Source organism: Trachemys scripta, chromosome 3 (genome assembly GCF_013100865.1).
Source record: "Trachemys scripta elegans isolate TJP31775 chromosome 3, CAS_Tse_1.0, whole genome shotgun sequence".
Taxonomy (NCBI): domain Eukaryota; kingdom Metazoa; phylum Chordata; order Testudines; family Emydidae; genus Trachemys; species Trachemys scripta.
The window spans coordinates 10,788,544-10,805,591 of NC_048300.1; the positions used below are offsets into that span (position 1 = coordinate 10,788,544).

A 17,048-nucleotide genomic window follows, 5' to 3' on the forward strand; every position below is an offset into this window, starting at 1 on the left:
TGTCTACACTACCACTTAAGTCGATGTAAGTTATGTCACTCAGGGGTGTAAAAAACCTACCCTCCTGAGCAACATAACTGACTTAGGGTGGTGTAGACACCGTGTTATGTCGGCAGGATACGCTTCCCCATTGACGTAGCTTCCGCCCCTCATTGAGGTGGGAAAACTCTCCCATTGACTTATTACGTCTTCACCAGACCCACTAAATTGACACCGCTGCATTGATCACAGCGGCGCCAATTTAGCCCCGTAGTGAAGACAAGCCCTAGGTTTCCATGCTGGTATTATTAGACCTATCGGCTGTCTTCATTACCATAGATCACAAGATGGTGTTGATTTGCCTGCAGACTCTCGTGGGAGTAGAGGTAGCTGCTGTTCGCTGGTTCCATTCCTTTCTCTTGGAGAGATCTCAATGGGTAGCTGTGGACATTTGCTCTTCTTTTGAAGCTCTCAAAAGCAGGGTGCTGTACAGTGCCATTCCATCACCTGATCTGTTCAACCTGTATCTGGGGCTGATTGGAGGGTTAGTCGCAAGGTGCTGGGTGTGTTGTCCTCAGTAGGCTAATGACACCCAACTGTGTGTGTCTGTCTCATCCAACTTGAACGATGCGGTTCAGTGCCTCAGCCCATGTCTAGCTGAGTTTGGAGCATGGATCAGAGTGAGCCAGTTGAAGTTCAGCCCAGACAAGACTGAGGCAATGAGGCTGCCAGGGAAAGCAGCCGGAGGAGATGGCAGAGGTAATATCCGCCTCTTAGGCTGAGGCAGTACATCTGCCATTAGTTACTTGTGTTTGCAACTCAGAGGTGATCCTAGACCATCAGCTGCTGTGTGACATTCATATTACAGCAGTGACCCAATCCACTTTTACCATCTGCACCTGGTTAGGAGGCTGCAAATGTGGATGTGGATCTTGTCGGTGTTACCTGTTTTTGTTACCTCGCAATTGGACTGTTGCAATGCACTCTACACGGGGCTGCACCTTTAAATCGTTTGGAGACTGAAGATGGTGCAGAGAGCTGTGGCTCACTTATTCAGCGGGGCATCATGTGGGGAGTTTCTGACATCAAGATCTGCACTGGCTGCCCATTGGTCTCTAGGTTGAGTTTATGGTGTTGGATTATGACCACCTGTAAAGTCTTACATTTCCCATGACTGGCCCATGTGAGGGACCATCTCTCTCCCCATGCCACAGCTGCCTTCAGCGAGATGCTTGAGCTAGACTCCCCTTGTTATAAAAGAGAAGGGCTGGTTGTCCATGCATTCTCCGTGAGAGGTCGGGAGTCTGGAACTTGCTCCCTCATTCAGTCTGAAGTATCCCAGATCTGGTGACCTGCCAGCCGTGCTGCAAGAGACACCTGTTCGGCAGGGTTTTGGAGTGGGCTGAGGGTGTTTCCTAGATGACAAAGGGGTGGAAAGAATGTTCTGTAACTGGCTGGCTGGGATCCTGTTGAAATGATTGCTGTAATGTTGCTGGGATTTTACTGTATTAGTAATTATGTGTTAGGGCACTTAGAGGCTTGGATAGACATCTTTTTTAATTATTTAAATCTAAGTAGATAAATACATTTTAAAATAGCCTGTACATAAGAGACCATATTGGCTCCTTTGAAGCCACTAACAATTTGTTAAAATAAATGAAAGAGATCCATGTATAAAAGAGAATGGATAAAAGGAAAGAGAATGGGTCTAGGCATATGAGAACTCAGATGGTGGCACCAAAACTTTTGAATTTATAATTAAAGAGCCCTGGCTTCATTTCATTTTTGTTACCCCAGGTCCACGATTTTTACATTTTCCTATGACAAATTCATGAATTTTCCAAGAATATGCTAAACTTCTCTCTCAGTATCTACGTCTGATCCACAGATTTATTCTTACACACCGTTTTACTGAATGGAGGTTAGCATTTACTAGATAAAAGCTAGTAAACCGAGGAATCTGAGGGACTTCTTTTAAACACCCACTACTTGTTGGAAATCTTTCTACCTCCTTAGTTTTACTCGCTTTAGAAAATGAGCCAATTCACAGTGGTGTGATGGTTTTTGAACTGGTTCCACAAAAATATCTGCTGCTATGTTTTTCATGCTCATTTCCTTCCTTTTCACTGTTGTGTAGCTGATCAAGAAGAAGAAGCCCATCCAGAATTAAAATTTGGAACTGAGCTTTCTGCAGATGACTTGAGTCAAAAAGAAGCTGTTGCCAATAGTGTCAAAAAGGTAGGCTTGCTTCTGACCTATATTCTCTTGGAAGATTTTTCCCTGGAGATCGCTGGGAAAGACCTTTCATTTTGCGGAAGGATCACACTATGTGTTAGTTATAGGAGAAAATACAGTATGAATCACACAGGGATTTTTCCAGCAGAACTGCTGACACTTAAATTCGTGGTGATATAAAATTTAACAAGCCAAAACCTGCTGTGCTTATTCAATCAAAACTCCTATTGTGGCAAATGAGAGCTATATCTGGGAAATCACTGTGCACAGACTACAGGTTTTGGCCAAAAATTGTTTGACACGGCTGCAAACAGTTTCCTTCCTACATAACAGTACCTGGCTGTGAATTGTGTGTCACAATTTCAGAGTCGTACTATGGGGTGAATATCAGCTTCGTCGCTCCGGAACTACTCCTGGCGTGGCCTCAGCCCATTCCTTACCTGAGTTATTTTTGTGCCGGGCTCTCTGAACAGCAGACACCCACTACCACTTGCTGTGCATTTATGAAACAGTGAAATAGATCAGGTAGCAGGAAAATACCCGCAGTTGGCGAGGATAACACTGGGATCTCAGAGGGCAGACTGGGCACAAGGTCTTATTCTTCCACTGGTACTTATCATAGAATATTAGAGTTGGAAGGGACCTCAGGAGGTCATCTAGTCCAACCTCCGGCTCAAAGCAGGACCAACCCCAACTAAATCATCCCAGCCAGGGCTTTGTCAAGCCGGGTCTTAAAAACCTCTAAGGATGGAGATTCCACCGCCTTATCTTAGTGGTTTGACATTCTGTACTTGGTAAGCGAACATTACTTGGTATAGCACTTGTCCATAACTAGATACAGTACAGTGGAATTGAAAATTAAGCTATGCTGGCTCCCAAGGCACCAGAGCCTGCTTGCCACTGAGGTACCGTAGCATTCTCCTCTGTCATTGAAGCATTCTGCCCTTCTTCTCTCCTGCATGGCTTGCTGTGGCTCGTTTGAGATAAAAATATCGATTGGTGAAGTTCTCCTTGCTGTACAAACTGCCTTTCACAACCTGTCCCTCAACAGCAGTATCACAAATAATCAGAGCTGCCTGCTTGCTTTGTCTTTGATTCAGCATCCTGGCTTCTTCAGGACCTTTTACAGAGCTTCCGAATGACCTGCAGATTTTCCTTCTCTGCTGTAGGGCTGTTTTGCTTATTGAACTAGCAGGCCCCCAACTGCCCTATTGGTTACTCCGAGTGGTCAGCCATCCTCTGCATGAGCCCCTCTTTGCTCCCTCATTGATCTATGGCTTGACAGTAAATCGTGATTCTCTCTGTACATACATTGAGAGCCAAGTCACTATTTTCCTAAGGTTCTCAGTGGTAGCGGCTTATAACTGAAGGAAGAAACCACAGGGAGTCACTCAGTGAATGGAACTCTAGTGGCAAGTAACCTTGCAGTCTCTTGGGGCAGATAGAAGCATTCGTCCACATTTGGACATTTACAGCACGTAGTACAGAGCAGCTGCAATCCTTGTATCTTCAAACGCCCTCGAAGTCTGGACACCCTGAATATAGGATGGCAAATGATCTTTCATGTGTGCGCACTCTCTCCCCATGAGCTTTTGGCTATTCCCCGCATGATACTCCTTTAACCAATGCTAGCAGCTGTATCGTTCCACCCCTTTTGAATTTGAAAGATACTGCAAACCTTTGAGAGTTAAATGATAGATGAACCATATAATCAATTGGAAGGGGATATACTTTTTGCCAAATGCATTAACCATTTGAGGGTTTTCTTTTATAACTAGGAGTGTTTCATATTACAGTTTCTTTGGGTAATGTGTATATATATTTTTTCCTTAGGCTCTGGAAGATTCTGAACAAGAAAACAATAAAAAGGTGACACATAGGATGTTATGTAGTTTCTATTATATTTCTTTATATATAAACATTTTTATCTACAATACATTCATAATTGTATAACTATTTTACACTCTATTTCTTTGCACCTTGTGGCTCCTTTCTCCTTGTAATGATGGCCAATAAATTGCAGTTCCATCTTCCCCACTCCCCTTATTCACAGGATTTTGGGGGAAATCAGTGGGATAATATTAATGGGGGAAAAACAGGGATGCATCACCTGCCCTCACTTAGAAATATCTGATCCCAGTAGAAACAACTGCACCCCAATCTCACGTGCCTGGGAATGTGATTCCTTAAAACGGATTGACAGAAATCACGCCAACTTTTTTCCAACTCCCTTCATCCTGCTCCACTTTATTTATCTCTCTTTCTCTTTGTTTTTTCTTTTTCTTTCCCTTGGGATTTGTGCATTTATCTTCCTCCAAGAATATCTTCTGTTAGTCTCACACCCTCCCTCCCTCCTCCTACTTGTCTCCATGCATTCTTCCTTTCTGTCATTTAAAACTGTTCCTGACCACACTTTGTTTCAGTCTCCTCTGCTTTTTAGGGGGGTTCTGCTTCTTTTCTTGAGATGCAGGTCTACAGGGATCCTAATTTTTTTTCATCCTTAACTCACTTCAGCACCCTACAAAGGCCATGTGTTGTGGTAATCATTCCTTCAGCTCAGGGGGGATGGCTGTAAGTGGCATCCCAGCCTCTTATTCCCAAATCCTACAGTCCTGTTTTAAAAGCCTAGATCCCCTGCTGTGGATATTGTAATGAGAGTCAGACCTTTTAGTCTACAAATTATGTGTAAGTGAATATATTAAAGTTAATAATCAGTAGATTGCCTTGGTACATCCTCAACTAGGAGGACTCTTGTGTCATTAGAGTATTGTATGGTTATAGTCCTGGGGCCCTGTTCTCCTGTAGTAGGATACAAACTCTCATTGATTTCCATCCCAGTGCATTTTTTCATTTATACACTTTAGGACCAAGGTTGTGAAAAGTGACTGGTGATTTTGGGTGGCCAGCTTTGGACACCTTGAAAGGGCCTGATTTTCAGAGGATAGGTGCTCATCATTTGCTGAAAATCAGGCTTCCTTAAAATGTCTCAAATTGGCCTCCCACAAATTGAGACATCCAAAATTACTAATCAAGTCTGAAAAATCATGGCCTGCAGATCTAAAGAAGTTTGTTTTAATTTGTAGTCAGCAGACTGGTAAAAATTAACCTGATAACAAAAAATGCATGATGATAAAGTCATATTCTGCACTGCTACAGAATGTCAGTGTTAGTGTTTTACATGTCAAGAGCTCAGTCTTGCAAGCCCCTCTGCATGTGGAACATTCATTGACTTTCCTGTGGACCGCTTGTGGGATTGGGCCCTGCTAACAATGGTAAAATTAAGTATTGGTGTGGTTATATGGACCATGGAAAATTTAATTTAAGTGTGAACTGCAAACCAGACAACATGGGCTTCACCATGGTCACTCAACTCCCCCAGGCAATCAGTGACTGACAGGTAATGCCCTTCCTTGTCAGTCTAAGAGGTTGTCTACACTATAGAGACAACCGATGCCAATAAGACAGGGTGTTATCCCACAGCATTGTTCAGTCCCCTTTGACTTTTTTTTAATCAATATCCTGGATTCTAATTTGTTTTACTAACATCTTATAATATTGCTCACTAATTCGGAGATCAAACCTCATACATGATGCCCATTAACATTGAGTCAAGTATCAGAGGGGTAGCCGTGTTAGTCTGAATCTTTAAAGACTAACAGAGGGTCCTGTGGCACCTTTAAGACTAACAGAAGTATTGGAGCATAAGCTTTCTTGGGTGAATGCCCACTTCATCAGACGCAACATTGAGTGTTCTGCATATATCAATAACGGAATAGACTGTAACTGCAGCATTGAGGTTCCAACTTTTTTGTGTCACTATGTGTCTATTTTAATTTCTGGAGACAAGGCATCATTTTTTACGTCGTGTTGAAAACTCCAACAAGTGCAAAAAAAAAGTGATTGTGGATATACTTTTAAATGTGCTTTCAGGGTATAGTAACTGTTGAAGATGAACAAGCATGGATGGCCTCTTACAAATATGTGGGTGCTACAACCAATATACATCCATATTTATCAACAATGATCAACTATGCTCAGCCCGTAAAGTTTCAAGGTTTCCATGTAGCAGAAGGTAACATAAAAGGTTGAATGAAACAACAGTATTTGTCTTCTTACTTCTACTTAGTTTCGTGTAATGATTCTTATATCCAATTTGCTATTTTTAGAATCGGTTTAAAATTCTTGTTGTAGTTTAGTTAACTCCATTTGTCTGGTATTTACAGAACACTTACCTGGAATATAGAATGAACTTGTTATTCCATTTGTCATCCACAGGGAGGCACTGAATTATTAGGAGTATGTTAAGTTAACATATTGTACCTCATTGCAAAGAATAGATCATGTACTGTAGATCTACTGCTTTTTTCTCTTTCAGTAACGTAGGATAAATGTGATTGTCACAAAGGTCAACAGTTTGCTTATTGTGATATATATATAATACCCTAAAACATGTACCATATTACTTTCTAGTATCTAGTTATACCACTCATGCTCTTTACGTAATTGAAATGTTTTCATAAATATAAAAGCCAAGTTTTGATGGCTCACAAGAATGGTCTTACAGAGAAGAGAATGACAAATAAGAAAACATCCGTTAAGATTATTTCAAATGTAATTTGGTTCTGTAAAATGGCAGGTAGTAGAAAAACAAAGAGATCTATGTTACTGCATTGCATAGTATTTATTGCATGGTTTTGTATTTTGCTCCGTTTTATACTCTGTATTTTAAAATGAATTTTACTTCTTATTGTTCTAGAACGCAATATTCATTACAATATGTCCTCTTTTAATGAATCAGTTGGACTAGGGTATTTGAAGACGCATGCAATTGAATTTGTGAAGTATCCTTCTATTAAAAGTAGAATACCGAATACCAGTTCTGTTTTTGGTTAGCCAGTAGACGTCTGTCCTATATACAAGAATCATTTAGTTGTAATTTTACAATATATTGTCCACGCGGAAGCGTGGAAAATAGGATACATCATATAAGAAATAATAATGGTATGAGTAAATGATCTTAAGTCTCTATGTTGTTTTTATTTTGTTTTCCTTAACGTGTTACATAGTTATAATAAACGACAAATGAGTCGAATATACCCCAAGGGAGGCCGAGTGGATTCCAGTAATTACATGCCTCAAATTTTCTGGAACGCTGGCTGCCAGATGGTCTCACTGAACTTTCAGACCCCAGGTAGGCAGTGATGTCCAGTGAACCTAAATTCCAGAGAAAGGCTTGGGCAGGAACACTCAGACAGATGCCACAGACTTCCTCCTGGCATTTTTTGAGGAAACAGACATATGGCTAAACGCTATGATGATGTGTATGGAATCATGGAAGCATAAGACAAGGAAGAATTGTTTTGAAAAATGCATGGAAGAAAATTCAGTCTCCTTTTAGTTGCAAAATTAATTAGCAAGACACTTTAGGCTCTCAAATAAATGTAATAGTGATATAATTTTTACTTCTAAAATAATCACCCTCTTCACAAAAGTCCTATCTTTGCAACAACCAAATGTACAGCTTCCATAGAGAACATTACATTGGAGGAACACACCGGATAACATAGTAAATAATAATAATTACATGTCAGCTATATTTCTAGACCAGTTAGCAATTACTGGCAAATCTCATTGTTAGCACTGGGAAATGGGATAGGCTTTGGGGGGAGGGATAGCATTGGCCTGCTAAACCCAGGGTTGTGAGTTCAGTCCTTGAGGGGGCCATTTAGGGATTTGGGGCAAAAAGCTGTCTGGGGATTGCTCCTGCTTTGAGCAGGAGTTGGACTAGATGACCTCCTGAGATCCCTTCCAACCCTGATATTCTATGATTCTATGCAAGCCACTTAAGCTGGTGGCAGGCAGACAGATTGGGAGTTTCCATGGTTCTCTCCTATGCTGAGGGATAACTGGTTTACCCTTTTGGCGGGGGAAAAACACATAATTATTAGTTTTTGCACTGAATCAAGAAAAATATTTGGCTGTACATGCCAGACCAATTTTTCCAGTGTCATCTTCTAACCTGTGGGGAAATAGAACAGGCGGGCCTTCCTTTTAATAGCCAGAGCTTTGAATCTGAAGGCCCCAAAATAAACCCTCTAGCAGAGATCTGTCATGCTGACGGCCTTTATACAAAGTAGTACAGGCCTTAGCATGAGCAAGACTGAACAACATGGTTGTCTGCTAAACTCGGTCAAGGGTAATGACCAGAGGAAGGGGGGGAGTAAAAACCCAGAATGATGCTAAAAGCTATAGCAAAAACTGCTTTAGCAACATAATAACCGCAAGTTTATGAAACTGCTCAAAAAATAGAATATCCGCTTACATTAAGAAATTACTTTTGCAAAAGAGTTAATCATTCTTGCAGTTGCAAGCTATCTGTAAATATTTTCCAATTCCAGCTATCTGCAAATTAACCAATCATAGACCTTCTTTTAGCGTCCTATAACCCCCGCCCCCTTAACCCCTAACCAAAAAACCCCGGAAAATAACATGTGCCTTGCCGAGAAATGTACCCAAACTGATGCCGTACCACCCCTGGGGAAAACCACCAAGCGCCCCTCTACCCAAATAAACACCCACTTCTCGGAAAATAATGAGGAAGGTACCAAGGGGGGGGGACTGACCCCAACCCCAGTTTCTTAACTCGTGACCCCAGTTTCTTAACTCATGACATATTGTCTGTACTTTTGCTTGCGGTTTAATGAAATAAAAACCCGCCGGCGAGCGGCCCTTGGGGTGTCAGTTTTTGAACTATATCCCAAACGTGTTTGGTATGTATTGCAATAAAGGCCTCAGGCTCTGAGTCTGTAAACTAAAATCAGTGCGTGGGTAATTCTTTCCACGACAAACCTAAAGGGCTATTGTTCTTATTTTTTCCCTTTGGTGATGTGCTCAGTGCCCCAGAAAGTCCTAATGATCATATCCATTTTTCCTCTGCGACTCCTCTTCCACAAAGCTCTGCATCACTGCCATCATTGACTTCTAGCTGAGAGAGACTAGAGAGAGCTGCACTGAGACATACAAGTGTTGCTTGTAAATCAGTCCGGAAGGGGACACAGTGTGGGGGTAAAGGAAGCAGTGCAAATTTCATCCTTCTCCCTGGGTCTGCACCCATCCCCTCACAGCATTCTCAGCCCTTTGTGTTGTAAATGATTACTATGGGGGGAGGCGGGGGCAGGAAAGCAGCGTTGCTCTGTTAAGTGTTCTGTCAGAAGGCCGCACTAAGAGCCTGGAGGATAGGTGAGGGAATGGAAGTCAGCCCACTAAATAGACTTTGGAAGGCTGATGTGTTAAGCGTGGGTGCTGCCAAGTAAGGAAATTGCTAGTATGTGTGCATTCAAAATCCCATATTTTTATGTTGTGGAGGCAATTTAGTTTTGTTTCTTATGTGCATTCTGGGAACTCTGGGCGAAAGGAGGCCAGAGTTATCACTAAAAATAGGAGAGAAGTTCTTCATAGGCTAAGTGTGTGATTGGAAATTTGAAGGAAAAATTTGTGTTAGTAAATTTTAGGTTTTTTTTTTTTTTTTAATGTATTTACTGGCTGTGTCTGTAGATATATGTGCAGTATGTGACAGGAGGAGACGAGTAAGATGAAAAGGGAAAGTCTATAAAGCAGTGGTCCATCCAGTTATAATGTATGGTGCTGAGAGTTGGGCAGCAAAGAAGACACATGAGCAAATGATCTGCTCTACGGAAATGCAAATGTTGGGATCTCTGAGTGATGTAAGCAAGAAAGACCACGTGAGGAATGTATATGTTAGAGACATGCACAAAGTAACATCCATAATCAAAAAAATGAGGGAATGCAGGCTCAGATGGCTTGGTCATGTAAAGCACAGTTCTGACAAATATGTGGGTAAGAATCCAACAGATTAAGATTGAAGACAACTGACAGTGAGGCCGACCCAGTAAGGTAGGATTTCATAAAGGAAGACCTATTAGGATGTGATGTGATAGACTATATGGCATTGAACAGAGGACTTTGGAGGAGAGGACTTGTAAGACCCATTTGATGTGATTAACACAAAGAAGATCTGTGGAAGGAGAAGTCCTCCATATAAATTCATATAAATGAATTGAATAATATTCAGACTTTTCAATAAGCATCTGAGCTGAAAATAGTTCCTGTAGTCTCTATGGCCCCGATCCTGTAAACTGATCCATGCAGGCAAACCCTTGTGCTCATGTAGAGTCCCAGTGACTTGCAGGATCAGGGCCTAACACTTTTGTAACTATAGTCTATTTTTTTATGCACATTAGATTTTAGTCTGGTGGATAAAGAAAGACTTTGTCATAGTAAAGAAATCCAAAGTCTTCTAGTTGTGTGTGTAGAAATCACCTTAAGTTAAAGTGTTTATCCTTGGGCAAAAAGCTGTGCATCATATTTCCCTGTGTAAAGAAGTTTGCTCTACATCTGCCTTATTCACAGAGATAAGATATTAAATTATTTTTGTCTCTTGACAGATTTAGCAATGCAATTGAATCAGGGAAAATTTGAATATAATGGATCGTGCGGGTGAGTAAAGTTATTTAAACTATGTTCACTATGTATCAGAGCACCATACTATGGTTTTTATAAAACTTTGTCACTTCTAATTATGTGTTACAAATGAAAAATCGTCTGCTAGGTATAGAATAGAGATGAGCAGAATTCCTGGGGTTGATTTATGCTTGCAAAGTAGTGTGCTTAATATACTTTTCAGCCACACTCAATTTTATGAAATGAAATAGAAGAGACTTTGTGTGACAAATTATAAAGATCACGAAACAAGTGTAGGCTCAAAATTAGGTGAAGGTTTCTAATCATCAGAGGAGTGACTTTCTGGAACAGCCTTTCAAGGAGAACAGTGGGGGCAAAAAACCTAACTGGCTTCAAGACTGAGTTTGATAAGTTTATGGGGGGGATGGTATAATGGGACTGCCTACAGTGGCATGTGGCCCATTGGGAACTGCCAGTAGCAAAAATCCCCAATGGCTGGAGACGGGACACTAGATGGGGAGGGCTCTGAGTTACTACAGAGAATTATTTCCCAGGTCTCTAGCTGGTCTTGAATGACTGTGAAAATAAGACAATTGTCTTAGTAATAGAATTTTTGGTATTCACTACTGTAATTGTCACTATAAGATTTATATATTCATTTATCTGGTATCCTGCATGCATGTTCAGCGGTAGAGAGAATTTGCATACATCAGCCATTTTATTTGGTGGTTAGTTGAAATTCATTTGCTGTAGTGCACTTGTTATAGCCACGAAATGTTCAATATCTGTAAAAGTAGGTGATTTTACTGGTGATGTCTAATTCTGGATACTAGTGCATCCAGAAAGAGTTTGTATTAACCTAGTGTATGAAGTTTAGAAAAGGTTTTCGTCTATAAAATGCGGGTAATACTATCTCCTTTCCCTCACCCATTGACTGTCTTGTCTATCTGGTTTCTGAGGAAAGGACTGTCTCTTACAATGTGACTGAGGCCCCATTTTGTTAGGGAGGGTACAAACTTGGTTGAGTCCTCCAGCCACTATCGCAATACAAATAATGAATAATAAAAAATTGAAGAAAGCAGCATGTAGTATTGTACTAAATAAAACAAAAATAAAATACAAAGCATGAGAATGTGTCTGGTGATTTCCCAGGAAATGGTCACGTGTCTCAGTCAAGCTTAAAACCAGTTTATTTTTCCAAAATGGAGCAGTTGTGATCTTCTCAACAGCAACAAAAAAAGGTGGCTTAGGAGCGGACTGAAATCAGATAAACCCAAGTCGATGCTTCCCTGCTGCTCCTTTCGTATTTTTAAAACTTGTTTTACTTTCAAAAGAAATTTTCAAACAAAAAATTACCCCTGCATCAGTCATTGGCTTGAACGGTTCTGTGTGCCTCTCTGACATCTAAGAGTACATCTATACTTACCTGTAGGTTCGACGGTAAGCAATCAATCTTCTGGGATCGATTTATCGCGTCTTGTCTAGACACGATAAATCGATCCCAGAAGTGCTCGCCGTCGACACCGGTACTCCTGCTCCGCGAAAAGAGTACGCGGAGTCGACACGGGAGCCTGCCTGCCGCGTGTGGACCCGCGGTAAGTACCTTGTAGTTCGAACTAAGATACTTCGACTTCAGCTACGTTATTCACGTAGCTAAAGTTGCGTATCTTAGTTCGAACTGGGGGGTTAGTGTGGACCAGCCCTTAGATACATAATGGAATATGGGATACGCCCTAGAACATTGCTAAAGTAATGTTTCTGTAATATGCATAGTACATGGAAGGTTTGATGCAGTATAAATATTTTATTGGCAGCTGTTTGGGACGGCGCCATTAGTCAGGGTTGGCAATGCATGGTCTCTCTGCTCCATCGCCCAACAGCACAATGAAAATGCACTTGCTGTTTAGTCCTTTGGAACTATCCAAAGAACAAGCTTGATTTATGCACCAAACTGTTTGGAGGAAATGTGCTGGTGTTATGGAATAAAAAAATGTAACATGTATGATATGTTCTGCTCCCTGTGCCTGTGAGTATATTGTAGATATAGTGGGCCTCCTGATTTCTTCTCTGACCTATCCCGGTTTCACACTGGTGTTACTCCATTGGCTTCAGTGAGTCACTCCAGATTTAGATCAGTGTCAGAGCACAGTCAGTCCCACTGATCCTTAACGCAGCCAATCAAGGCTAAAATGCATCCTAAAAATAGCCAATATTTCCCCTTTCACTCCAAATATCTGTTTTAAATGATTACATGGGCTTGTCATTTTTGAAAGCGACACACACTCATTATATAATGCTGAGGAAAATTTCTTTCCTTAATAGAAACCAAACTTGACGTCAAAACGGGAGAGAGTGAAACTGAGATTCTTTTTGTCCTAATAGCTCCTCCAGCACCTTTTTAATTTTTCCTGATTGCAGTCTAGACCTTGATAACCATTTGTACTAATGATGCTTAGCAGAAACGGTGTTATGGGTAAAATATGAGCGTCTAACAGCTGCTATCTGTGCATAGCTGCTGAATTGGCTGGATGATTCAAGTTGCACATTTTCTTCCATTGTTGGGAGAGAATTCCCTTCATCTCTGACACAGCTGGACTCCAGAACACCGCCATTCTATTTTAAAATCAGAATCCTCATTTGTTACTCATCAGTGCACACATGGGTTTCATTGATATGTTGAGCCAGGGTATAGTCCCCAGGGAGGCAGTGTAAGTGCTATTATCGCACTACCATTCACACCACTATAATTAAGTGTCCGTCAGTACTAACATTATCAGTGCTTTTCCTCAAGGGTTTATAATTCAGATGAAGAAATCCACTTCAGGAGGTAATTTACTAAATAAATCTTGGTTGGGGTGGAGTCTGATTCTTTAAAAAACAATTTTGAATAAAAACACTTAGTCCGGATCACCTTAGGTTTTTTTTTTTTTCCCCTCACAGTTGCATGAATTATAATCAGAATGGCAGTATGTATTTTAAAATACCCTGGGGGATTTCATTGGTTAAAGCTAGACCATCAATATTACTTATAATAAATAAAGTGGCAATTTAAAGTTCCGTACGTAAATACATTTCTTCTTCTCTTTCTTAAAATAAGGTATCTCCTTAAACCAGATTTCATGCGACGGCCAGATCGAACATTTGACCCTTTCTCTGAAACGCCAGTAGATGGTGTTATTGCTGCAACGTGTTCAGTACAGGTAAAATACAACTGAGACTACAGTCATCTTAGAGCATCCAAAACCACATTTAAACACAAGTGGAAATCTAATATGTACAGCAACTTTCTGTGGAATTTGTGGGTTTCATCAAATTGTTCTATCTAATTCATCTAATTATTGTTGTTTGATTGCTGTTTATGACATCTGTGTTTACACGAGCTGAATAGAACAGGATATAATTAGAAATAGTTTGTAATTATCCATTTAAAGTGTGTCACTCAATTTTAAATCCCCCGCTATTCTTTGTGGTTTTGAGCAGTCATCTCAAAATAAAAGAAGAGCTCATTTCTGCAGGTAATTCAGAATCATGTATGTTCCACTGGCTGCTACAGAGTCAGACAATGTTTTGTAATGGGAATTTTTCTGTGGGACATTTTCAATACATATAGAACTTCAGAAATGGCCGCCTTATGGTGTCACTGATGGCTACTCTACAAAAGAAGGTAACGCCAGGCTTCAGTAGAATTAGTTGTGGAAAATCAGTTATGGAAAAGTAGTGCAGAAGGTGGGGTGTGTGGGAATACAAACACTTTTTTCATTTATAGAGCAGCCTCATGTATGTCCAAGTTGAATGTTATGAAAAGGTGAGTTACAGAGGTCCTAACTTTTTGAATTCTGTGAATCATCTGAGAGACAGTAGAGTCCATAAAACTCCTGGATAGAGGTTATCAACCTTTAGGAAGGAAAGAAAGAGTTGCAGTGACCTTTTATTGTATTTACTCCACTCTCTGCCAGTGGTCTATTAGCTCAGATACGTCAGAATGCTGCTCAGGAAAACGCTCTGATCTCAGTGATCACTTTATGTATATCCAGAAGAGGAAAAGATGTGAAAATTCCAAACTGCATTCCCAAGCAAAATGTTTGTCATACATTATATACATTTACCCAAGTTTCACATCAGCAATTATAAGAATAAAGGGCATGTTTTGTGTAGGATTATATCACCTCAGTGGAAGCAATGGGATTTAGCAGAGAGATCCCCAGACTCAGAAGAATCCCATGCACTCCTACAGACTAGGGACCGAATGGTTAGGCAGCAGTTCTGCAGAAAAGGACCTAGTGGTTACAGTGGTCAAGAAGCTGGATATGAGTCAACAGTGAGCCCTTGTTGCCAAGAAGGCTAACGGCATTTTGGGCTGTATAAATAGGGGCATTGCCAGCAAATCGAGGGACAGACGTGATCATTCCCCTCTATTCAACATTAGTGAGGCCTCATCTGGAGTACTGTGTCCAGTTTTGGGCCTCACACTACCAGAAGGATGTGGAAAAATTGGAAAGAGTCCAGCAGATGGCAACAAAAATTATTAGGGGGCTGGAGCACATGACTTATGAGGAGAAGCTGAGGGAACTGGGATTATTAAGTCTGCAGAAGAGAAGAATGATGGGGGGATTTGATAGCTGCTTTCAGCTACCTGAAAGGGGGTTCCAAAAAGGATGGATCTAGACTGTTCTCAGTGGTACCAGATGACAGAACAAGGAGTAATGGTCTCAAGTTGCAGTGGGGAAGGTTTAGGTTGGATATTAGGAAAAACTTTTTCACTAGGAGGGTGGTGAAGCACTGGAATGGGTTCCCTAGGGAGGTGGTGGAATCTCCTTCCTTAGAGGTTTTTAAGGTCAGGCTTGACAAAGCCCTGGCTGGGATGATTTAGTTGGGGATTGGTCCTACTTTGAGCAGGGGGTTGGATTAGATGACCTCCTGAGGTCCCTTCCCACCCTGATATTCTATGATCCGGATATATGGATCCTAGTTCCAATTCTGCTGCCACTTGCGCTCATTGTGTGATGATGGGCAAGTCATGTGGGTGCTCAGTAAGTTTCTGTATCTGTAAAATTGGGATAATAAAGCTTACCCTTCTTTGTAAAACTTATGGGATCTTCAGATGAAAAGTGCTGTATAAATGCAAAATGCTATTGTAAGCGCAAAACTTATGATTTATATTGGGTTATTACTTAGTGGCCCCACTCTGAAGCAGGGCCCCATGCACTGAACAAACATACTGGAGGGCACAGTCCCTGCCCTAAAGAATTTACAGTTGTGTTTAAGACAAGACACAACAACTAGATGTAACAAACAATACTAGCGAAAGGAGGACTAGGGTAACAGGAATAGGAACACATGTTCCCTAAGGTAATTGTGTTCATAATTTGTTGGTTCTGAGTCAATCTTATAGTAGTACCTAGAAACCACAATAGAGATCAGGACCCCATTGTGCTAGATGGTGAAGAGGCAGTCTCTGTCCAAACATTTACAATTTGAATAGGGAAGACAGAGAGAGGCTGGAGGGGAAACAGAGTCACAGAGAGGTCTCCTACAGCATGTCAGTGACAAAGCTGGGAATAGAACTCGCGTCTGGACTCTCGGTCCAGTGACCAAGCCACTAGACTTCATTGTCTCTCAATTCAGTCATTTCAAGTTGTCTGTAATTGAAGAATGTAAGACCAGATACTTCGTTGCACATCAGAAAAGAACAGGTCAAAATCAACTTTGGTTTGTGCAATTTTAAATATGTTTCATTTTTGCTTTCAATCCTTGACAGTACAGAATAACAACATATACTGTGTTGGCAAATAAAAGCTTATGTTAGTGAAACAAAAATTTGTCACAGGAAAATGGCCTGCTGTAGCCAGATAAATCTGGACTTAGAATAAATTTGCAGCAAATTCAAAATATTTGTCTGAAGAGAGATATAGGACTCCTGTAAAAGGCTTCCATTACACTAGTTTTTTTTTGGTAAGTATCTTGCATTTCGCAGATTTGCGCATTTAGTGAGTACCATGAAGAAGTGGCTAGTATAATGCACTGAAATTAAAGCAGAGCATAACATCCAGACATATAGTTAGAAAGTTTTCCCTAATATCTAACCTAAATCTCCCTTGCTGCTCCCTTATTTTTTGCCAGGCTTCAGTGAACATGGAGAACCGTTGATCGCTGTTCTCTTTATAACAGACCTTTATATATTTGAAGACTGTCATCCGGTCTCCCCGCATTCTTTTTTCTCAAGACTAAGCATGCCCCGTTATTTTAACCTTTCCTCAAAGGTCAGGTTGTCTAAACCTTTTATCGTTTTCTTTGCATTGCCCTGGACACTCTCCAATTTGTCCATATCTTCCTTAAAGTGTGGCGCCCAGAAT

At 40.8% G+C, this 17,048-nt stretch overlaps 1 protein-coding gene across 1 annotated transcript in view; it reads left to right on the forward strand.

Annotated features, from left to right (window-relative positions):
- The window catches only part of PLCB4 (phospholipase C beta 4), a gene marked incomplete in the record, with an annotated part of 314,962 nt that overhangs the window by 239,832 nt on the left and 58,082 nt on the right, over positions 1-17,048 (forward strand). Inside the window, 7 exon segments of the mRNA XM_034764107.1 lie at positions 2,117-2,217; positions 4,048-4,083; positions 6,145-6,286; positions 6,971-7,055; positions 7,281-7,405; positions 10,680-10,731; positions 13,793-13,895. Of these exon segments, the coding sequence (XP_034619998.1) occupies positions 2,117-2,217; positions 4,048-4,083; positions 6,145-6,286; positions 6,971-7,055; positions 7,281-7,405; positions 10,680-10,731; positions 13,793-13,895 (644 nt within the window).